The sequence below is a fragment of the Eretmochelys imbricata genome, chromosome 5 (assembly GCF_965152235.1).
Source record: "Eretmochelys imbricata isolate rEreImb1 chromosome 5, rEreImb1.hap1, whole genome shotgun sequence".
Classification (NCBI taxonomy): Eukaryota; Metazoa; Chordata; order Testudines; family Cheloniidae; genus Eretmochelys; species Eretmochelys imbricata.
In genome coordinates, this window is record NC_135576.1 from 102509761 (window position 1) to 102532290 (window position 22530).

At 40.1% G+C, this 22530-nt stretch overlaps 1 protein-coding gene across 1 annotated transcript in view; it reads left to right on the forward strand.

Annotated features, from left to right (window-relative positions):
- The window catches only part of SLC1A1 (solute carrier family 1 member 1), a 73848-nt gene that overhangs the window by 35530 nt on the left and 15788 nt on the right, over positions 1–22530 (forward strand). The window contains exons 3-6 of the mRNA XM_077816425.1: positions 15097–15189; positions 16906–17020; positions 19407–19449; positions 20928–21035. Of these exons, the coding sequence (XP_077672551.1) occupies positions 15097–15189; positions 16906–17020; positions 19407–19449; positions 20928–21035 (359 nt within the window). The remainder of the gene's footprint in view (positions 1–15096; positions 15190–16905; positions 17021–19406; positions 19450–20927; positions 21036–22530) is intronic.

A 22530-nucleotide genomic window follows, 5' to 3' on the forward strand; every position in this document is an offset into this window, starting at 1 on the left:
AACATCAGTGCATAGAATCATCTGACTCCATATGCCTTAAGAGAAAGGAAGTGGTAGGAAACAAATGCTTGAGTGAAGTAATGAAAACAGGTCATTCTTCTGAAGCAAAATGTAAATATTGTCAGCTTTGTGCTGATTCACCTAATCAAAATTTATCTTTCCTTGTAAGTGTGTAAACCCCAATTACCACAACAGGTGCAAACCCCAGCTTGTCCTTGTTTGCAGGTCAGCATCAGTGCAGCGGCAATGATTGCTGACCATTGATGACTGAATTGGGACTATTCCAAGTGCAGACTAGACCTGAGTAAAAATCCTTTTCTCCTTACACTTGCTCAACTTTCACTGTTTGTTGTGATGATTTTACTAGCTCTGAAGTCAGCACAGATTGCTCCAGAACAAATAAGACCTGCATTTCTATGTGGAAAAAAATTAAAAACTTTTTAAAAAATATGTAAAATTGTTTATACCTTCTTTGTAAATCATAAAGGAGCAATAAATAAATAAAAGGAACAAGCCAATTTTTATTTCCTGTAGTGTTTGGGAATTAGATAGTATCCCTTTAAATAGTTTTGACCCTTTAGTGGCCCTCACAGTCTTCTGTAGTTCAGAAGCCACTAGAGCCCTGCAGAGCAGCAGTGTGTATATGAAGCTAGGCCATACATATATATCATTAGTAAACACTGTTATTTGGACCCCACTGTGCCGGGTGGTTACTTTACATCATGTCTATTGTGTAAAGAGCAAAAAGACACATTTCCCTTGCAAGTCACCTTTACATTTTGGGCTGAAGGATGCCAAAGGCAAACACCCCGTGGTGTTCAGTGTTACTGAGGCAGAGAGAACAGCAGTGTCATGGGCTATTAATAGACAAGGATTTGCTTCCATTCTCTTAAGACTGTACAGCCAGTCCTGTCCCATCAATATTGGTTGCCATCATGAAACATAGGCAGTCTCTGCATTATTTAAGGTTTTTAATTATAATAAAATTTTGAAGTGCTGTTCTGGTTCACAGAGCATGATCACCACCAACTCACAAGGGCAAAGAGTCTAAAGAAAGCATGCTGCAGTATCTGTAGCCTTCAATCTCTTTCTGACTCATGTCACTGAGGATCTATTGTTTGTGGCAATCTGATCAAACCAAAAGTTAAAGTAATTCACTGTGCTGTACTGACTTTCTTTATGTGCCATGAGCTACCCTCTTCCTTTCCTGTATTTCCTTATATGTAGTAACATTAATGCCACGAGCCGTTAAAATACTTACTGTCTTAGCGTTTCCTTTGTAGGAGCTGTAAGCTAATAATTGCCCATCTGTTCCTTTGACTGCTGGTAATGCCTGGCTAAATAAAGCATTTTCAGGGTGTGCCTCGTTAACAGTATTCACATCATATTTTATGTGCAGTAATTGGGGATTGGGTGTCTACTGTATCCATTAACTACCTCTACGTTTTCCTGTGAAATCAGTTAGCCTTTTTGTTTGGCAGTGATGTGTTATCCTCCCTCTAATTTAGACTTTTAGTCCATCCCACGTTCTAGGTTCACATCATGGATTCAGAGCCGTGTAAAATCTGGTTTTGTTTAATGTATTCCTTACGTTTTGTGTGAGCTAAGTACTATACTAAGAGTTTTGTTAAACATTAAAATGTACTGGGGAATGATCCCATATAACAATGTGGGAATTAATACTACAGGTAACCAGGTCACTAGCTGTGATGAAATAGTCTATTTTGGAATATGTCTGTTGCCAGTAAAGCAGTAAGTATATCTCTTTTTGTGAAGCATAGGAGGTATCAAAGACTTTTTACTTAACTTAGTTATTGTGTCCCTTCAAGGGACAATAGTCATTAACTTGGACTTATCTAGCCTCCAAGACCTGATTAAAAGTCCCTGAAAGTGTGCTCGTTTTTTCTCTTTTTTCTTCTAAAGTTGGATTCTGTCTATGTTTTTGTCTTATGTTTTATTATCGAAATGACAACTTACTGAAATTTTGCAGCAAGTGTTTTGGCATTCAAAGCAATTACTTTCCATCCATCCATATGAAGTTTGAAAGTTGGTGAATTTGCATATTTGGTGTGCAATGGTATTTTTGTGTATTCAACACATATTAAACTGCTGATTTCTAATTAGCCTCTCATATCTTTCAGGTGTGGAAAAAGTTATTTGAAATGCTATATACTTATCTCTTTCTAATAATTATGATCACTTTTTCTATTGTCTGTTTTTAATTCATTTGTGTCTTTTATTCTGAAAATGTTCAGTAGATTAGCAAGTGAGTTTAGCTTTCTATGAGTTGTCAGAGCAAATGACAAACATTCAAGTGTCTTCTTTATACTCTATCAAAACTATCTCTTGCTGCTTGGTTATAACTGACAGCATTCTTCCATTCTGTTTAAAAAAAAAAAAAAAAAAAGCTAGGTAGTGCATTTTTGATTGGACAGCTAGAATGGGTCTCATTCTTGGGTCTAATTCTAGAACAAGCAGAAACCAATATGTGATGACTGTATAATCCTTACCTATGCATTTATTTGTCAGCAGCACTGCAGTTGAGATCCCATTCACTGTCAGATATGCCAAAAACCCTTCATCAGCATCTTAGTGCAAATTGCTCAGCCCACATTATATGCAGAGGCACACTACCTTTTTCCTAGTTATTTGGTGGTGAGGGGTTAAACTAAGGACTGAAACAATCCCCAAACTTCCATTATTATAATAAAATAATATAATAAAATAATTATAATCCCCAAACTTCCATTATTATAATAAAATATAATAAAATAATTATTATTCATTGAATAGTAAGCAGTCCTATACAGAGAACATCAAGTGCCAGGATTTTCAGTAATGCTAGGTTAGATTCCTAAGCCCATATTTAAATTCCTAACAGAGTGGACTGATTTTGAAAAGTGCTGAGCACCCAATAGCTTCCATTAACTACACCTCACAATCTGGCAGCCCACCACCTTCATCATACGATGTTTCCTTACAGTTAAAATTTTAGGGCCAAACTTAACCTTTACACACAAACAAATGTAAACTGTGTTTTATTAGCAGTCATAAAATGCCTCAACACTAGAAGGGTTTACACTGAATTTTGCTGTGAAAACACTTAACAATGTGGGGTAGTGACAGTTACACCAATGCTTAAAGTACAGGTTATACTAGCCGCTCTAGATGTAGATAGACAATGTTTTAAAGCTTTTTCATAATTCTTACGTCGTCTAGTCCTGGAGAATATACTGTGCAATCCAGATAAGGGAATAAATTAAATGTTCATGTATTATACTTTATAAAGTCAAGATTCATGGCCATCACGGAAGAGATGAGGTTTTGGGAGGGGTGTGATTAAAGAGAGAGTGGTGTCATTGTAAACTAGGACTGGAAGATGATTCCAAATATGGGGGCAGTATGGAAAAGACAGAGCCAGAAATGGAAAAAGGGAAATTGACAGGAGGGTAAAAACTGGCATCATTGAACGATAGGAGTAGGTTGCTCTTAATTATGCTGGGTCACATTGGCTGGGATTAACTGGAGCACAGCACTCTCCAGCCACACTCTTTCCACTATTGGGGGTGGTAGGCACGCAGCATAGAACTATTCTGGCAACTTCATGCTGCTGAAGGCATCACTTTACAGCAGGGGTAGTCCTTGGGGTTTGTTTCCACACTCCTTTTATGCTGTTCCAATGTACAGCAAACTCTGCCATCCTATGTCATGAATCTGGCTATATTTCCACATTTACTTCTCTCCTTTACCATACTTGTCTTACCAATGTAGACCAGTTGGTTGGTTTTTTAATGTTGAAAACTGGCCATTTTATGGCATGCAAAATCACATTCCACTTCAAGTCAACCTGCAAGATGGTGCAATTTACAGAGCTGGTACACTCTATTTGGTGAAAATATTTCAGGACACTTTACGCAATAGCACAGGCGCATACTCCTGCCCAATGAAACTTTGTATAGCTTTGTATAGCCATATCTTCTATATTTAGGACGCAATTCTAATTTACAGTAAAATAAAATAAAATGCTTTTAAAAGAAAAGTGTAGATTACACCCATTTTTAGGTACACTGCCAGAATGGTGTGAAGGGGCCTTAGTGTAAATGAAATAATTTCTCTCACTTCATGAATGCTGCCAGAATGAGATCTCAAGCCAAAAGCATAACAATTAAACTACTAGTTGCACTCCAAAACTCAGTTTACAACCTTTTTTTTTTTTTTTTAAGTTTATCCACTCTGAGTTTGTGAAAGGAGACAGGATGAGTTTCAGTATAACTGCAAAACTGAATACTTTATCATGCTCCTTGTAGATTCAGATGCACTAATTTTAAAGAAACGAACACTACCAGTTGTTAAGCCAACTATATACAGGGAATCCTTTTCTCAGGCTGCTTCTTCATCTCAGCTTATCCTGGCCATATCTAGATATTGCAGGAATCTTTTAATTGTGTGTGAGCTTGAACAGCCTTTATGGTGCAATAGTTAAACACATCAGAAAGGAGACTGCAATTGTAGAGCCAGGCACAGGGAGCACCAGTGGGGATGCATCAGCCCTGCAGCATGCTCACCCATTTCCTTCTGACCCATTGGGGATGTTTTGTGGGGTTCTGTGAGGTTCAGATTCTGCATATGGGGGGAAGGCTGATGTTGTGTAACAAGAATACTATACAATGTGTAGCATTATTACCATGCCAAACTTCAGCACCTGGAATGGCAAGACAATCGCTACTACAGTAAAAGTTATGCACTCTGACGTGAATGATGTGATATTTGAAATATACATATTATACAAAATCTGTTATGGTGCTTGTGTGAGTTCCAGGGTTCCCTTAGCTCCGTGCACTCTAGGGAATCTCTCAGCCCCATAGGTTAAGGGCCAGTATACACTGCAGTCAGCGGCATTTCTGCTCCCCACTGGAGCAGGATGACAAAGATATACTGCTAGACTGAGGGTTTGGACAGAAACAGGTTTACCAGCTATCCCTCTGAGATATTGGGTGGGAAAAGCAAGGCAATGGGCAGCTAATGAAGAAACACTAGGGAGGAGCAGGCCAGTCATCTACCCCTGAAAATATGAGGTGAGTGGGTTCCCTTCCTCTCAAGGAGAAGGAGAATCTGGGGCCTGTTCCAGGAGGAGTATTCTAGAGTCAGCAGAGACTTCTCCCAGACCTGGGCATCTGAAGGAGTTGGTGCTTGGGCAGCGCACGGAGACCACCTCTCCAGGGGCTGGCAGGGACGTGTCGGCCACTTCCAGGAGCAGTACCGAGCAGCGGAGTGAGGATGGGCAAATGCCCCCTTGACACCTCCCCCACCCCACCCCAATCAGCGGGCCTGAGGGCTGGGATTATTTGTTCCCACTGATGATCATGAGGAGGGGGAAGTGCCCAGGCCATGCATAGAGGGCCTGCTGATGTCAGCAGCAGGCTAGATGGGTGAAAAAATATTTGTGTTATTTGTAATGTAACATTTGATTCACCCATTCTTTATTGTCAGGGCAGGTGAATACAACGTTCACCCCTACTTAGATACAGTGGTATTGTTCATAAAATGGCTTTGAGTTCATCCTGCTCTACTCAGTCATAAAGGAGACCACATGCATGATAACATGCAAGCTGAATGCACGTTTTGCTTGAGAGCTGAATTTGAGATCATAGACCTTTCAAGAAATTGCAGAATAGTGTAAAAGACCCTCTCCACGTGAAACGATATTTGCATCTGTAGCCTGATGTAATGTACGATAGCATGAATTACATGAAAACATAGTAGAAACAATGCCTGCAGAGTCTAATATTAAATTTGCCAAATTTCACGGCAGCCAACATCCATATAAATTTGTTACTACTGATTAGCATTAATGTCCCATGGAAGATGAATATAAACTTAAATTCTTTTATATAATAAAAGGAGGAAGAGTATATGTAATAAGACTCCAACACTAGACGTAGAACCCTGGATTTTCAGTTCTTAGAGATAAAGGAGTAACTCTCATAGCTGATAGCAGTAGTAAGTGTTGATCCTTATTAGACTAGCCACTAGAGGAGGACACAACAGTCAACAAGTTACAAATAGGCAGAATATCTTTCCTTAGATTTGATTATTTTATATTCTCATTAAATTCAGATTAAAATTTGGATAAAAGTGAGGAACAGCCCCTGGATTTGAGTGTTTACAGGGCTTTTGTGTGTGGGTAGTTCCAGTGGTCACCCTTAAAAATTTACTAATCTCTTTAGATAAATTTTCAAAACTAATTAGTAATTTCAAGTTCCTCAATTTTAGGGTAACCACTTGAAATGCCTTGAAGGACAGGGCCAGCCTCGGGGGTGATCAGGGTGTTTGCCCTAGTCATCACCATCCAGTGGCACCATATTCTCTGTGTGTATATAAAGTCTGCTGCAGTTTCCACGGTATGCATCCGATGAAGTGAGCTGTAGCTCACGAAAGCTCATGCTCAAATAAATTGGTTAGTCTCTAAGGTGCCACAAGTACTCCTTTTCTTTTTAATCAATATCCAGGCACACTGCCTGGCTGCTCTGCCATTTTTTGTTTCTGTGTTTTGGCTCAGTTGCTCAGGGGGTGCCAGAAACTTTTCCCACCATGGATAGCAAAACACGTAGTACCAGCTCTGTTAAAGAGACCTGATTTTCAGAAGTGCTGAGCACCCACAGTGTAGATGGAAAGACAGTGAAACAAATTATTGAAGAATCATTTGTAAGCCCCTAGAGGATAATGGAGGTATAAGGTATAGCCAGTATGGATTTGTTAAGAATAAATCATGCCAGCCCAACTTAATTTACTCCTTTGACAGAGTTACTGACCTAAAGGATAGAGAGGAAGCAGTAGATGTGATACACCTTGATTTTTAGTCGGGCTCTTGACACAGTCCCACATGACATTCTCATAAGCAAACTAGGGAAATGTGGTCTAGATTAAATTACTTAGGTACACAGCTGCTTGAAAGACTGTACTCAAACAGTAGTTATCAATGGTTCACTGTCAAAACAGGAGGACATATCTAGAGGAGTCCCATAGGGATCAGTCATGGGTCCAGAACTATTCAATATTTTCATTAATGAGTTGGATCATGGCGTGAAGAGGATGCTTATAAAATTTGCGGATGACACCAAGCTGGGAGGTGTTGCAAACTTGACAAATTGGAAAACTGGTCTGAAATCAAGATGAAATTCAGTAGAGACAAGTACAAAATACTACACTTTGGAAGGAAAAATCAAATGCACAACTACAAAATGGGGAATAGGTGGGTAGGTGGGAGTACTGCTGGAAAGGATCTGGGGGTTAAAGTGGATCACAATTTGAATATGAGTCAACAAGGTGAAACATTTGCAAAAAAGGCTAATATAATTTTGGGGTGTATTAACAGGAATGTCGTATGTAAGACATGGGAGGTAACTGTCCCATTGTACTGGACCCTGATGAAGCCTAATGGGAGTGTTGTGTCCAATTCTTGGTGCCACGCTTTAGAAAAGATGTGAACAAATTGGAGAGAGACCAGAGGAGAGCAACAAAAATTATAAAAGGTTTAAAATATCTGAACTATGAGGAAAGTTTTAAAAAAACTGGGCATGTTTAGTCTTGAGAAAAGAAGACTGAGGGTGGACTTGATAACTAGTCTTCAAATATGTTAAGGGCTGTTATAACAAGGACTATAATCAATTGTTCTCCATGTCCACCAGCGGTAGGATAATAGGTAATGAGCTTAATTTGCAGTAAAGGAGATTTAGGTTCCTTATTAGGAAAACTTCCTAATTATAAGAATAGTGAAGGACTGGAATAGGCTTCAAAGGGAGGTTGTGGTTTTTAAGAACAGGTTTTAAAGAACAGGTTGGTCAAACACCTATCAGAGATGGTCTATGTTTACCTGGTCCTGTCTCAGTGCAGGGGGCTGGACTTGATGCATTCTCGATGTCCCTTCCAACCCTATAGTTCTATGATTCTATGCCCATACTAACAAAACAACACTACATTTTTGTTACTGTTATTGCCTGTTGAAAAGCACTAACTGTAGCTTGAGATGTCTTATGTATTTCCTCCCATTCATGCTTCTGTTCTGACAGCCTATAAATAAAATTAAAAACATATGGTTTTGTTTACATAGGATGTCCATGGTGGCATTTCCAAGGCTTAGCATTTGGAGGTGGCAGTGGGAATGGCTAAAATAAATAAATAAATAAAATAAAGCAGCAGCAAGCAGCAGTAGTACTGGTATGAGCTGAACAATGTTCTAATGGTTCCCTGAGCTGCTGCAGAAATTTCTCATTTCAAGCAGTGAAGCTGATGCAATTTGGTGCAGTTTTAAACTGCATTTTGTCTATGGATCAGCCTCTGAATTACTATGCAAATATGGATAATAGGGGCATGAACGAAGTGGGACAAGCAGGGGCATGGGCCCTGAGGCCACAGCGGGGGCACAGAGCTCCTCCGGCCCCAGAGCCATGGTGGGGGCACAGGGGCCCTGTGGCCCCGGGGCCGTGGTGGGGAGAATGAGCTCCTCCGGCCCCGGGGCCTCAGTGGGAGCTGACAGCTCCTCCGCCCTGGCCGGGGCACAGAACGTGCCTCTCCAAAAGCAGTTAAATTTAAATTCCTGTGCGCACTCCTCATAATAGACATGATGCAAACAGATGCAATAGCTCGTTCTGCCCCTCAAGGGGCCTTGCTCTTATTTGTTATCTTTCACAATGGAAAATTAGGAAGGGAGGTAGCTGCCCCCTATGATGCCCCAGTGGGCATGTCTGTAAATGTCAATTATTTCCCTGCAGCAGTGTGATTTGATTTCTCTACAGACCAAATACAAATACCATGTAGGATTTTGGGTGGCTGGTGGTTGTTGGCCAGGCAGTAAACACCATAATCTTTTCATTAAAATAATAAAGGAAGTGGGATGGTCCTTTGATTAAGTCTTTTGTCTCAGCAGTCAATTCCACACAGAGCTCAACCACTTGCTGTCTGGCTGGCTGGGAACTGGCCAAGTCAGCAGTATGAAAGTCTCAGTGTAGAGAGAGTTTAAGTATTGGTCATCAAATGTGGCACCACTGAAAAACGCAGTTAAACAGTCTGCCTTTTGCTGATTCTACTTAATGGACAATTTATTGTGTGGGCTAAGTGGGATGGTGGAAGAAATGGATTCTGTCAGTTTCCACTAATCTTAAGTTGACTTGTTTCAGTCTTGCTAAGAGAACTGATGAGAAATGCTGCAGATATGCATTTGATGATGACTTTCCCTATTTCTAGAGCAGGGGTGGGCAAACTTTTTGGCCTGAGGGCCACATCTGGATATGGAAATTGTATGGTGGGCCATGAATGCCTGGTGGGGGAGGGGGACTCTGTGGGGTGTAGCATGGAAGGGCTCTATAAGGGATATTACCAAGTGGGGGCAGGGAGGACTCATGGGGTGTGGCGCAGGGAAGAGAGCTCTACAGGGGCGGTACCGGGGACTCCTAGGGGTCTTGCTGGCAGTGACACCAAGGCAGCCGTACCAGGCACCACCATGGGCGGAGGCACCCTAGCTGGGACGAGTGTGGCCCTGGGCAGATTTGAGGCTCTCGAGGGTGGGGCCGTAGGAGACCGGGAGGGGACTGGGTGCGCAGCAGCGTGGGGGGGCGCTGCCACGTAGGGGTGGGCTTCTGATCCTGGAAACAGCACGGTGAAGTCGTGCCTGCACAGTATGGCTCTGCGTGCTGGAAGATGGTGCTTATCAAGGGAATTATGAGTTGGGGACTGGGGAGCACCGGGCGGGGAAAGCCCCTGACCCTGCTCCCCAGCGGGAGGAGCGGGACAAGCCCCCGACCCCACTCCCCAGTGGGAGCTCGAGGGCCAGATAAAAACATCTGCTGGGCCGGAAGTGGCCCGCAGGCTGTAGTTTGCCCACCCCCCTCCTAGAGTCACAAAAAAAGTTGTTGTAGCTCGATGTGAGACGTGGTCTTGGACTGGGACCACTACAAAAGCAGTTGCATTAACATGGACATCGTCTGTAAGGGGCAATGGAAAAAGAAGTCTCAAGAATTTAGCCCCTTGCTCTCAAACAGAATAGCTCCTGAGACAGGTGAAAGGAATGAGAAACATGCCAGGACAGAGCTGCTCAGACCTTAAATATCCCTATTATATAGCTCCACCCTGTTTACTTCCAAATCTCTAGGGACTTTTGAATTAACTAAGTAGAGTCCTAATAAAGCAGAGTTATACAAATTTGGCATGGCAGTATAATGAATGAGTGGCAAAGTTTAGGAAATAATAAGAAAGTTATAGAACTATTCAGAAGCCTAGAGGAAAGGAGAACAGGTGGAGTTCATTGGTGATTGGACAGAGTGAGCCTTGTGTAGGTAGTAGGGGCAAAGTGTTGTCTGTCATTGGAAGAAGAAAAGAGGGGAGTGCATGTCGCTGAAAATAATAAGGGATTATTATTTAGAAACTTCTGAAAGTTGGATCAAGCAGCAAGACAGAAAAGACTGGTGCCCGTCTCAAAAAGTGTAAAAAAAACTGGTGTCTCCTGATTCTTCAAGATCAAATGTACTACTGGATGAAACTTTGTCTATTGAAATGGAAGAGCAAAACAGTAACGATCCTGCAAAATATACCAGCAATGAAATGTTAAAAGTTTTCAAGTAGCTCTTACACATCAACTTCATTCAGGAACAATCTCGGATCCTCTTGGTACCAAAAGAATGGCAAAGATTACTCAGGATTATTCCCTGAAGTAAAATGCAATGCAAAAATTTGACTGTGAGGAAACAAAGTTTCTTTTATACTAACGCATCTCATTCAAAGTAGCACAAACTGAGCATCTGAAAGAAGCGATTGATGCCCCAGCTTCTCAATGACTCTTGGTGGCACTCTAAGGAACATTGTGTTTCTGCATTTGCATTCAACTTTGCACTGGGCAAAAGGAAGATTTTAATCAGAACACATCATTCATTTTATACAACAAGGGTTTTCAGGAGCAGCAGTAATTTAATAAAAGAAAATAAAAAAGTTTTGGGGAGATTTGAGAGATTACAGGTGACTGACGCTAGTGTCCAGTGTAAGTGGAAATTTGGCTTGATGTAATTAACAAAGAACTGGTATCACACAAATGCAAAATTTTAAAAATGGGCCAGAGAAGCTATGAATCTTTTCCATTACTTAGCCAGCATCACTGATCCCAAATGCAAAAGTCAGAGATTGAACCCCAAAAGGAAGAAACATGGCAATTGTCAATGTTGTCAATTCTCATGATTTTATTGCAAGTCTTGCCATATTTGGATTTTTTCTTAAAGACCCAGCTCCTGAATTCTTGTAATAATGTAAGAATCTCACTTTTTTAAAGTTAAGTTTCTAGCCCTCACAACTGAGGAGAAAAGCTAGAAAAAGTCACCTCCCCTAAAAGCTCAAAAACTAGAAGGTAAATAAAAAAGTTCAAATTTTATTTTTTTTTTATTTCAATCTTATTATTTTTGAACTATTATAATACTGATATACTATAAACTAAAATTCTTTCCTTCTCTTCTAAAATTGAAGATCCATATTTCTACACTAAATTTATGTTTGCAAAGAACTTTGTGTTTTAGTCCATTATGCCAATATGGTGACAAATTGTGGAAGTAAAATCCCAGAAGATAGGACAATTGATTTCAGAATGTTGAAGGGACCATTGTGATCATCTAGTCTGATGTCCTGCTTAACACAGGCCATAGAACTTCCAGGAATTAATTCCTGTTTCAAGTCCAATAGCTGTGGTTGAACTAGAGCATATCTTTAGGAAAACATCCAATCTTGATTTAAAGACTTCCAGTGACTGAGAATCTACCCTAACCATTTTCCTCTGTACAGTACATTTACACTCTGTTCCAGTACATTTGGATGGTTTGGTCAAAACTTAAAAGTAGATAAAACTGCTAAAGAGGTATGGTAAAAATGTATGGTATTTAAGGGCAGATACAAAAGCATGGTAGGGCTAATTATTGTATTCTCATATTTTACTTACAGAATTGCAAGCTTTATGTTTTTGATAATGTGTTTGCCACATATGAGCAATAAATATGCTTATGAACTGAATCATGTAGTGTGTTTTCTGTGTTTCATTTTATAAAACCTCCATGACTCTCTTCAATTTTTTTCACTGGGATTTTTGAGTGGTCTTTTTTCCAGAAAAAAAGTTTTTTTATTTTGGGGGAGGGAGAGAGGGAGTACAACACCCTTGTGCTATATCAGTATGGTGAATTACTCAGTCACTCCTTGCTAATGAGGGACTAATGCATTTACGTGAGATTGTTTTCTACTTTTTAAAAATAAAGTGTACACTTGCGTTTTTCTACGTGAAACAAATCCCAGCAAAGGAAAAGTGCACATTTTTAAAGTCAGCCTGAAGTACGGTATAGATCTGTCTCTAGACGATTCTGTGGGAGTTGTCATGAAATACTGCTTCGCTCTCGAGGTTGGTGGTATAATCATAAAATCTGAAGAAAATCCATTTTTCTGTAAGTACTTTTTTAAAAGAACAGCTCTTCTCTGAAAAATGACTGCATGAGAATAGCATGTTCTTACTCAGAGCAGCTAACCATCACCTCAGCTTATGTTACTGGCAAATATATTTTTGGACTGCTTTTTAGGTTTGGACTACTTTTTACTGCTATTAACACAGCACACCTAACATTGCAATGGGAGAGCAAGCTGAATTCTAGCATGGGCTTGCTCATCAGCAACAGAATTGTTAAATGAGTGAAAAATGCAGGGCCATATTTTGCCTTAAGTTACACCACTCTAACTCCATTGAACACAATGGGATTGCATAGGAACATCATTTTGGAGCCAGTAGAATTGCTGTGACAGGAACTTATCCTAATTATAGAATCTTTATTATTAAATACATGAGGGAAATAACATAGTTTTATTTTCAGCTCTCTGGTTGAGTTAGCAAGGGGGGCAGATTGAAGAGAATCTTAAATCAGAGCCTTGTTTTTAAGAAACCCCATCCCTTTTAGTGTTTATGGTAGGATTTATATTTTACCACTGCTGGAGCCACACTTGGAGGCCAGTACTGATACTCAATGTGACATCCGATGAAGTGAGCTGTAGCTCAGGAAAGCTCATGCTCAAATAAATGTGTTAGTCTCTAAGGTGCCACAAGTACTCCTTTTCTTTTTGCGAATACAGACTAACACGGCTGCTATTCTGAAACCTGACCAAAAGTTTTCTAAACTTTGAGTATTTTCTACCAAAGTATGATTTGTCTTTTAGCAGAAATCTATCCATTTGCTTTTTAAAACATGGTTTAAAATCTTGTAAGTGAATTTATCGTTTGTGGGAGGTGTGGGATTGACAACCCGCGAAACCAAACTCCTTCTATTATACATAAAGCAAGTATACAATTAATTATCACACATATCTCAAGAGCACTTATCACCATAATATCCAAGCATGGACAGAGGCAGTGCAAACTCTCCCACTCTATCCTATGTATTGGACCAACTTCCTGACATAAAAAGTGAAAAATCATAGTCTGGTTTCCATGCACATTTGTTTCTTTGGTGGGATTGCTACCACAAAGATGCAATCAGCATTCATTGTGGTGCTGGTTTTTCTGCAGATGACCTGAGAATGCTGGGAAATGGGTTCTGCCCATTTGAGATCCTATATATATATGACTGTGCCCAGAGGGTTTGTTTCAAGTCTTACTGTACATACCCTGGTTCTTCTCTGTTAGGTCTTGTAATACCATGAAAGTCCAAGTAGTCAAATAGTTATGGGTCTATTACAGGAGTGGGTGGGTGAGGTTCTGTGGTCTGCACTGTGCAGGAGGTAAGAATAGATGATCATGATGGTCCCTACTGGCCTTAAAGTCTATGAGAAGAAGACAACATACTAAGAGACTCTCCATACTTTTTTAAATTGTTGTTTATACATATTGTGGAAAAGAGTTGATCACTACTATCAGGGTATTATCTAAGCACCTGATGGCTCAAGCTATTATTAGCATGTGCATAAAGTACATTTGCCACAATCTTTGCTGTGGTTAGGGGTCCATATGTAAGATTTTTGTCAGATTTTTGTCTTTGAAAATATTTAAACTTACACCCACTCACTTTTCTGAGGTTAAACATCTTAAGTAAGTCGTTTCTTTTCTCGTCTGAAGGGAAGCCAACCAACCTCTGAGAACCTGACTACATATACTGATCAGTGCAAACATAAGGGGATCTCTGAGGTATAACAAATAGATAGTAGTGAGTCATTAACTAGCTGTGGTTATAGATTATTGAGTTTCAGAACCTGTTTTGGTGCTTGTTTTACAATTGTACCCTGGTTATTGAACTTGAGATATGTTGGCATGACTGTAAATCTTTGAAATAGTTAAATTTTCAGTGCAGAATTCCTTTGAATGTAAGAGAACCCCTCTCAAAAGCCTGGTATTTGATATATTAGTGCCAGAGGTTAACATTTCTTAAAGCTAATTTCAAATACAACCACCACGTCAGAATTCCTGCTTGACTCCTGCACCAACAAAAGCTGTTCTCTCTTACTGGCAGTGGCAGATCTAAGCACAGTGGTAGAAGCAGCTCTACTCACTCCTCCCCTTTTCAGAAGAATTTAAGTTTTCATTTTTAAACAGAAAATAAGTTTCTTACTTTTCTGGTTACAAAGAAAAACCTTCCATGGCAGAACCAATGCATTGTTTCTTGCCTGAGTATGCAGCCAAGCAGACTGAAACAATAGCTCTGTGCATGAACTGCCCTTGTGCTTTTCAGTGGGTGCTAATTCTGAAGCCAAGTGGCAACTTACAGATCTGAGGTCTTTTAAAAGTAAATATTCAAACAGCTTGGGGGGAAAATCCATTATATCCAGATAGGGGAAATAAGTCACTTGCTTCAACAAGTCAGCAAAACACTTAAGGCTTTCCCTGCAAGGTCCACACATGTGACAGGGTGTAGTGTCTCAAGCAAACACTGTAATCCTGTTACAGAAAGTTTTCCAGGATATTATTAGTATTGGCTGTTTGCTAGTTGTTTAGGAAGATTTAGGATGATGAACTATCTCCTTCATAGAAATAAATCACTTTATATACACAATACGTTTAGTCTTTAAAATCAGTTAATTTCTTTTTTTTTCGCCCAGGTGTTGCTGCTTTGGACTCCAGTGTTTCTGGGAAGATTGGTTTGCGTGCCGTTGTATATTATTTCTGCACTACAGTCATAGCTGTAATTCTAGGTAATATCCTACACTGTAGCCTTTAGAAACCTTAAAATATTATGTAACTAGAAGTTTACAGCATCATGCAAATACTGAATTTTCAGTGCTAACATGGAGATTGAGTCGATTCTCAGTGGTCCAACATCTAAAGTTGGGTAAGATCTTTCTATGGGGCCTGTGACAAACCTGTAATGAATATGGGGATTTCAAGAAAGAATCTAAAGGCCTGATCCTATACCTCTGAAATAAGTGGGAGTTTTGCTATGGATTTCAGTTCCGGGACTCTCTGCCCAGGTAAAGTTTAATTATCAGCATGATGTAATTGACTAAACAGCATTCTGCCTTTTTGCAGGCCAGACAAAAATGCAGATAGAATCTTCTTCAACCAGAGTCCAAAAAGCAAAGTTATAAATTGAGACTTGTTTCAGCCACAGTCCTAGAAGCACAAATACATAGTGTGACTCACCTCCCCAGGGAGTGAGAAACCCTGCTGTTTCCCTTTTCAGCTCCTTCCCTCTTCCCAGAGCATTTCCCGCTCTCTCCTTCTCGCTGCCAGGTTCCACTCCTGCCTTCCTGCAGCACAGCCCTCTTGTAGTCCACTAGTTCTATACAGCAGCTCAGCCCAGCCACCTTGCAATTCCCTGCACTCAGGGAAGGCAGCAGTAGCCCTTCTTCTTGATCCAGGGGAGAGAATTAATCCCCTATATGCCAACTTCTCTGTAGAGTCAAACACAAGATCAAATTATGGGCCCAGATATCTCCCATTTATGGGAATAGTGTAAATTCATGTAAAGGCAGAATTTTGCTCCAAGAATGACCCATTTGCACATGAAAAAGCTACTTAACAGTTGGAAAAAACGGGAGTGTAGATGCATGAGCCTGATTCATCCCTAGCAAAACTTCACTGATGTCAAATACCAGGATAAATTTGGCCTGTGACTTGCACAGCTTAGGATAATACTTTATTTAGTTTAAATATGTGTGTGAGGAACTTTCAATGAATAAATGCAAACCAATATTAAATACAGAATAAGTTGAGAGTTGCCAGCTCCTGCTTTAGAATTTCTATTTCTGAGGGGAGTTTACACAAAGTTAGTTCTGCCTGTATCAATAAAAGTAATTCATTGACAGGGGTGTTGAGGGATCACAGACCTACAATTTGATTTATTTTTGTTCATTTATTTTGAACAATAAGGAATACCATGACAAGGGCTTAGCTTTTCTTATATCACAGTAACAATGCCTGATCCTGATCTCACTGAAGTCAATGGAAGTTTGTCATTGACTTCACTGTGAGCAAGACCAGGCCCTATGTTTACAGCATGTTTACAGATATTTTTTGTTCTGTCTGTTTCTGAAACCTAGTCTTGTGTGAACCTAATGCTCTAGGCTATCTTTACAAAAGTAAATTCAGCTCTGTGGATTCATGGAATGAGGCAACCCTATTATCATCTGAAAGCTAGTCATGAAAACTAGCTGTGCGAAGAAAAATTAGACCAGTTCTTGAAAACATCGAACAGGAAAAAGCAACCATTTCCTCTTAAAGTAATTGCTCTTGATGAACATTTTATATATATAATTGTTTTGAATAGATAATATACACAAGAAGAATGTCAGAAGGGTCTAACTCTATCAGTAGCATCATAGAACTGCCACTGACCAGACAAGTCTCTATTCTATTGGGAGAACCTACTCTTTAAGGATTCCAACTACGTGTATTTCTCTTGATTACAGGGATTGTGCTAGTTGTGACCATCAAACCTGGGGTATCTCAGAAAGTTGATGAAATCGACAGAACGGGCAGCACCCCTGAAGTCACAACAGTAGATGCCATGCTAGATCTGATTAGGTGAGTTTTTCAGCTTCCCTACTCTTGCTTCAAAAGGCTAAAGATAAATGCAATGATTAAAGTGCATAACATACAAATGCTTCACAATATCATTTGGAAGAGTAAGGATACAGAAAAAACCCTATGTTCCCAAAGGTTGGATAAATGATCACATAGCTTAAGATGGATTCATAGAAAACAAGTTTTGTAAAATACCCTTTTGCCAACACTAGCACCTGCCTGGGTTGCTTTTGCAAATAAGGTTGTGTACATGAGACACTTCCGATAGTAACTCACCCAAGGTTCCAGCATCAACATTGCCCCTGCAGTTTATTTCCTCTGCCTCCAATGCAAACAATGTTACACTTATTGTCTTAGTATGCGAAGGGTATCCAAAAAAGACAGGTCAAAAGGCTAGTTGCCCCATGGCAACTCTGGAATTCTGTTTCCTAGAGCACAGAAGACTGCATAGTGTAGCTGTGCTGTGCTTTCTCTTCTCAATAAAGGAAGGAAGGTAACAGATACACTGCATGTATATTTCCTCTGCTTGCCTAGTCTACTGGTTTGCTGTGTCATCTGGTTTCAAAGCAATCTGGTTACTTCCCTTCCCTGATCAACTGACAATGATGGATAAATGAAGTGGTTAGGAAAAAACCAGCAAGGTGAAGTATGTACAAAAGACCTGAGCTACTGGGCTCCCCAATAAAATTTTTCATCCCTGGCATCAGCTGAATAATATGTAATTTGTTGAGAGGAACGCAGACATCAAACCAATGGGCTTCTTTCCCAGTAGTGGCTCAGTAATTATAAAAATGTTTTATGGCTTCCCACCTCACCCCCACAATTACAGTTAGTCCTTGCTCAAAATCACTTACATCTGTGGATGCTTTTCTTTCTATGGCATTTTTGCTTAATTGCTAATGTAAAAATCAACAGCTGAACAGCTAAGATAGGTGTTCTCATCACATTTCACTATCAAAGAAACCAAAAACTGGCTGATGATTACAGCAAATCTTTATTGGCATGATATTCATAAAATATCTGTCCCTCCCCCACCATCCTCACAGCTCACAAGGAGGCCTGTGTGACACCAACATCACCATAGTTCATACTGGTGCCTCTGGTTCCCCACCCCAGAGCCTCTGACATTCCCACTCTCTGTTCCCCTTCACTTTGCAAAGCAGGAGCAGCAGGTGGCTGGAAAAAACCATCTCTCCCTATTGCAGCATAGCTGCGGCAGAAGCACTCAGCTAGGCTCCACCTGCTCAGCCACGCTGGAAAACTTAAGGTGGCCTGTTGCTCGCCACTTCGGCAATGTATGTGATCATGTAGGCCTGGCATGTACAGTGATTCTGTGAATGCACAAGAGGAACATATGCAGGTTTAGAAAAAGTAATTGAATTACTTTTATTTTAGATAATTGTCCAGTTTTAGTCTCAATCTCATGACGACCCTTCTCATAAACCACCATGATATAAAAGTTATGATGGTGATCTAAAATTCTGCTACTATGAATTATAGCAACTTTTGCATCTCAACTGGTTTTAAGGGCCAAATCCTGATGTCCTGGTTCTGGTTTCACCCAGTCCACACTTGTGCAGACTGCCCAAGGCTTCAAAGGAATTTTGCCTGACTAAAAATCTGAAAAATAAAGAGAGAATTTTAAGGATGATTTGGAAGGGATATAAACCCTCATGCTTCAGGGCACGGGTCAACCTCTACATAATGGGGTTAGGAAGAAACTTTCCATCAGGGCAGGTTATCCCATAATTGCTCACAACAAAGTTTCTTGCCACTTCCTTTGATGCATCTGGCACTGGCCACTGTCTGAGACAAGCAACTGGATTACATTGACTTCTGGTTTGGTCCAGCATCGTGATTTCTGTGTTCCTAATTTTTTCATTAAATGAAAATGGTTCTTGATGTTGGAACATGTGGGAATCTTTCAACAGCCAAGATTCATTTCGGAATCCAGGCTTATAACAAAAAACCTGTTCCCCCCACCACAATGTTAATAAACATCATTCCTCTTCCTGCACATCTCTGCCCGATACATGGTGAACTATATAAAAATGAGTTTAGACTCATTACTGTACTCCTCCTGCAAATGAAGGAGATAGCACAGCATAGAAGAAGGATCCTGTATCTGTTCATCAATTTAAATGTCAAATACTGAAATGTGACCCTGGAATTCCACATTAAACAGCCACCTGAACATTATAAATCCTGAAGCTTTGTCTTGGCCAGTGCTTCAAAGCTGACAGTGATACATTCACCACTGTTTGGGAAGAGTGATTGTGTACAGCAGCAATACACCCCATTCTGTTTTTTGACTAGCTGGTTATTTTATTTTGGAAAATAGATTGTTTTCAGTATGTCATAACATTGTAAAGCCTTTATTTAACAGGAATATGTTCCCAGAAAACCTCGTCCAGGCTTGTTTTCAACAGGTAAGGTCAAATATTTTTGTTGTTGTTGCAGTTTTTATTCCCACCTATGCAGTTCTTCTTATTTCCAAGTCCCAAGGACGTTCCCTTGCGTTGCAATGTGGTAGGAATTAGTTTTGAAAAATCAGGGTGGCTCTTGCGCAGCATTGAGACAAATGGTCTAGTGGAAAACATTATATTGTTAAAAAATCTCATTTTCCTTTCCACTGAAATAGACTTTATATTGCCAGCTCAAAAAAATGTATTCATCCTTCCCAAGGCCCACTGCTTTGGGAAATAGAAGAAGAACCAAAGCAATATGTGAGCATAAAGTTTGCTCTTCAGAGATAATGGATAGGTAGAGGTGTGATAATTTTGTAATGATCTGATTGCCTTGTTCTTACAGTTCCATTGAGAAAATCTTTAGACTCTTCCTCTGTCTGATGAAATCTGCATGCACACACCCCTAACTCGTCCCCTACACACCCCAAACATCTCTCTCAAATCTGCTATAGATGGTTGGAACTGATGTCTGGGTGTCTACTCTGCATGATAAACACAGATTATAGCTGAAAGATCTCTCTTGAAAAAGAATGAGACCTAGAAGAGTTAAGGTTTTTATTGGTGCTACAGCAGAGATAAAAAGATCCATCCACCCAACAGTCTTGTTCCTGATTCATTCACATCTAAAACTGGGGAAAGGACCTTTGAAGAAATTCACAAATATATTTGTTGTACCTCCTGATGTCATCTGCTTCCCTTTTTTTGCCTTCCTCAACAGTTGCCTACCAGAGTTATTGCGGGGCAATAAAACTCACCTAATACAGACCTAAACTTTTCCCAAGAAAAGATGTTAATCTTTCTCTACAAAATAGTGTGTGTTCCGTATGTTTAAGTGTTTACAGCAGTAGTAAATTTGTATATATATTTTAAAGGACAAATCCTGCTCCTTGCACCAGTCTTGCGAAAGGCTTCCCTGCAGGACTAGGGGGGAAGGAACCCATCTTTGTACCCTCATGGCTACAGCATCTCCCCCATGGAGTATATGTTCTCCACCAGTGAATGGGGAATAGCTGGTGGAGCTACAGAGTTGCTCTGGATCCATCTTCACCACCAACCTCTCAACAGTGACTCTCAGAAATTCCTCTTTGAACATCTGCTCCACTACACCCGCATATTGCAGCTCTCTTGTGCTGGGTTCAGGAATCCTGCTCCGTCCCCACAGAACTGCACAAGTTCCACACGGTGCACCAGAAGGGTGGGGAGCAGAATTTGCATGATAGTATCTGTGTATGAGTGAGCCCCTTTTCAGTGGTTCAGATGGAGAAATTCAGTCACTCAAAGTCATTTGAGAGCTTTACATGTTTGTGTGTAAGTGCTGGCCAAAAATTTTATGAAAGTCAGAACTGTACCTTTTCCTCAGAATTACTGGATAGATTTGCCATTGTTAATTTTCCGAGTGTTCCCAAATAAATGTTATCATTTCCTCCCACAAATTTCAGTATAAAACCAAACGTGAAGAAGTGAAACTTACAAATGAACTGGAAAAAAACAGCACTGCGGTTACAGAAGAGCCTGTCACAATTGTCATGACAACAGAGGCTTTGGAGGTGCAGTTTTTATTATTATATTCTGTGTTACAAAGAGAGGTAAAAGAAATAGGGAGGGATTTGTACACCGATATGTGGTTTGTTCAATAGATTAATGATCTGGAGGAGGAAGTAAACAGCAAGTTGGTGACATTTATCTTGGACAAAAATAAGGTAATACACAATGGGGGAAAATAATCTAAAGGTCTTATGTGATGAACTCTAAACTTCCTGATTCACTGAAGGAAATAGTCATTATGGATGGCTTGCTCAAGCTATATGCCTAATGTGCAATAGAGATTAAATAAATAAATAAAATACCTGTGGGTATTACAAAAAGAAAGGAAAAGAAAAGAATGTGACCACATGATGGCATTCTGATAAATGGTAGTAGTTAAATGTTCTTGAGTTTTGGTAGTTCCTCAAGAAAAATATAGTAGAGAATGAAAACTAAAGAAGAGATTTAACAAATATGAACAGAGGTATGGAAAGACTTACATATGACAACAGCTTGCAAAGACTAGGGTTAGCCTGGAGAAGAGAAAAGAGTAAGAAGGCATTTAATAGATGAACACAGAATTATGAGCAGAACAGTATAATTAATATTGATCAGATGCTCTTTTTTTTTAAACTGCCGTCTCATAATATAAGAGCAAGGGGAGATTTACCTAACTTAAATGCTAAAGTGGAAGGCAGTGGAGAATCAGGCCCTGTGTCTATTTAACTTTTTCCTCTTACAATTATACTGCACTTGAGACCCATAAGTAGTTGAACAATACAACTTAGGTCTTCCACTGAAATATCGTGCATCAGATTCTACCCTCATTATACTCATGCAAATCCACTAACTTCAGTTAAATTATATTCATGTAACTAAGGGTAAAACTGGATACCTTAAACATGATTCTCAATTGCACTAAGGCCCCTTTACAGTGATCTGGATATTGGCCCCTGCACAGAGGACCTCCCTGTCTGGCACAGAGTTGGCATAAGGGCTGTACATCAGCCCTGCTCTCAATCCCCAGTGCAGGAAGTGGATCATGTTCATGTTGGGGGTATGGCTAAAGCACACTATGCTATAGTTATTTTCTGCTTCCCAGGGACCTGGGAAACAGTGTGCAAATTAGAGCAGCCCTAGGGCCACTGTAACTTACCCTACAGTATGGACAGGTCCTTGAATTCATAGGTGCTGGAACTAGGGGTGCTGGAGGTGCAGCAGCACCCGCTGGCTTGAAGTAGTTTCCATCATATACAGGATTTATAGTTTGGTTCGATGGCTCTCGGCACCGATATTATACAGATTGTTCCAGCACCCCTGCTTGCATAACCTTAGGGTCGTAAAGGCATCTTAAAGCCACCTTAATTGCCCCACACACGCATACTCCCTGCTGTAAGTGTGAGTCCAGAGAATCAGGCGCCTTGTTTTTTCAGTAAAAGATCTAAGATGTGTTTTCATTTTAGGACTCATTTAAACTAAATATACTGTTCCTGTTCAATAACGCTCTTCTTGGTTTCA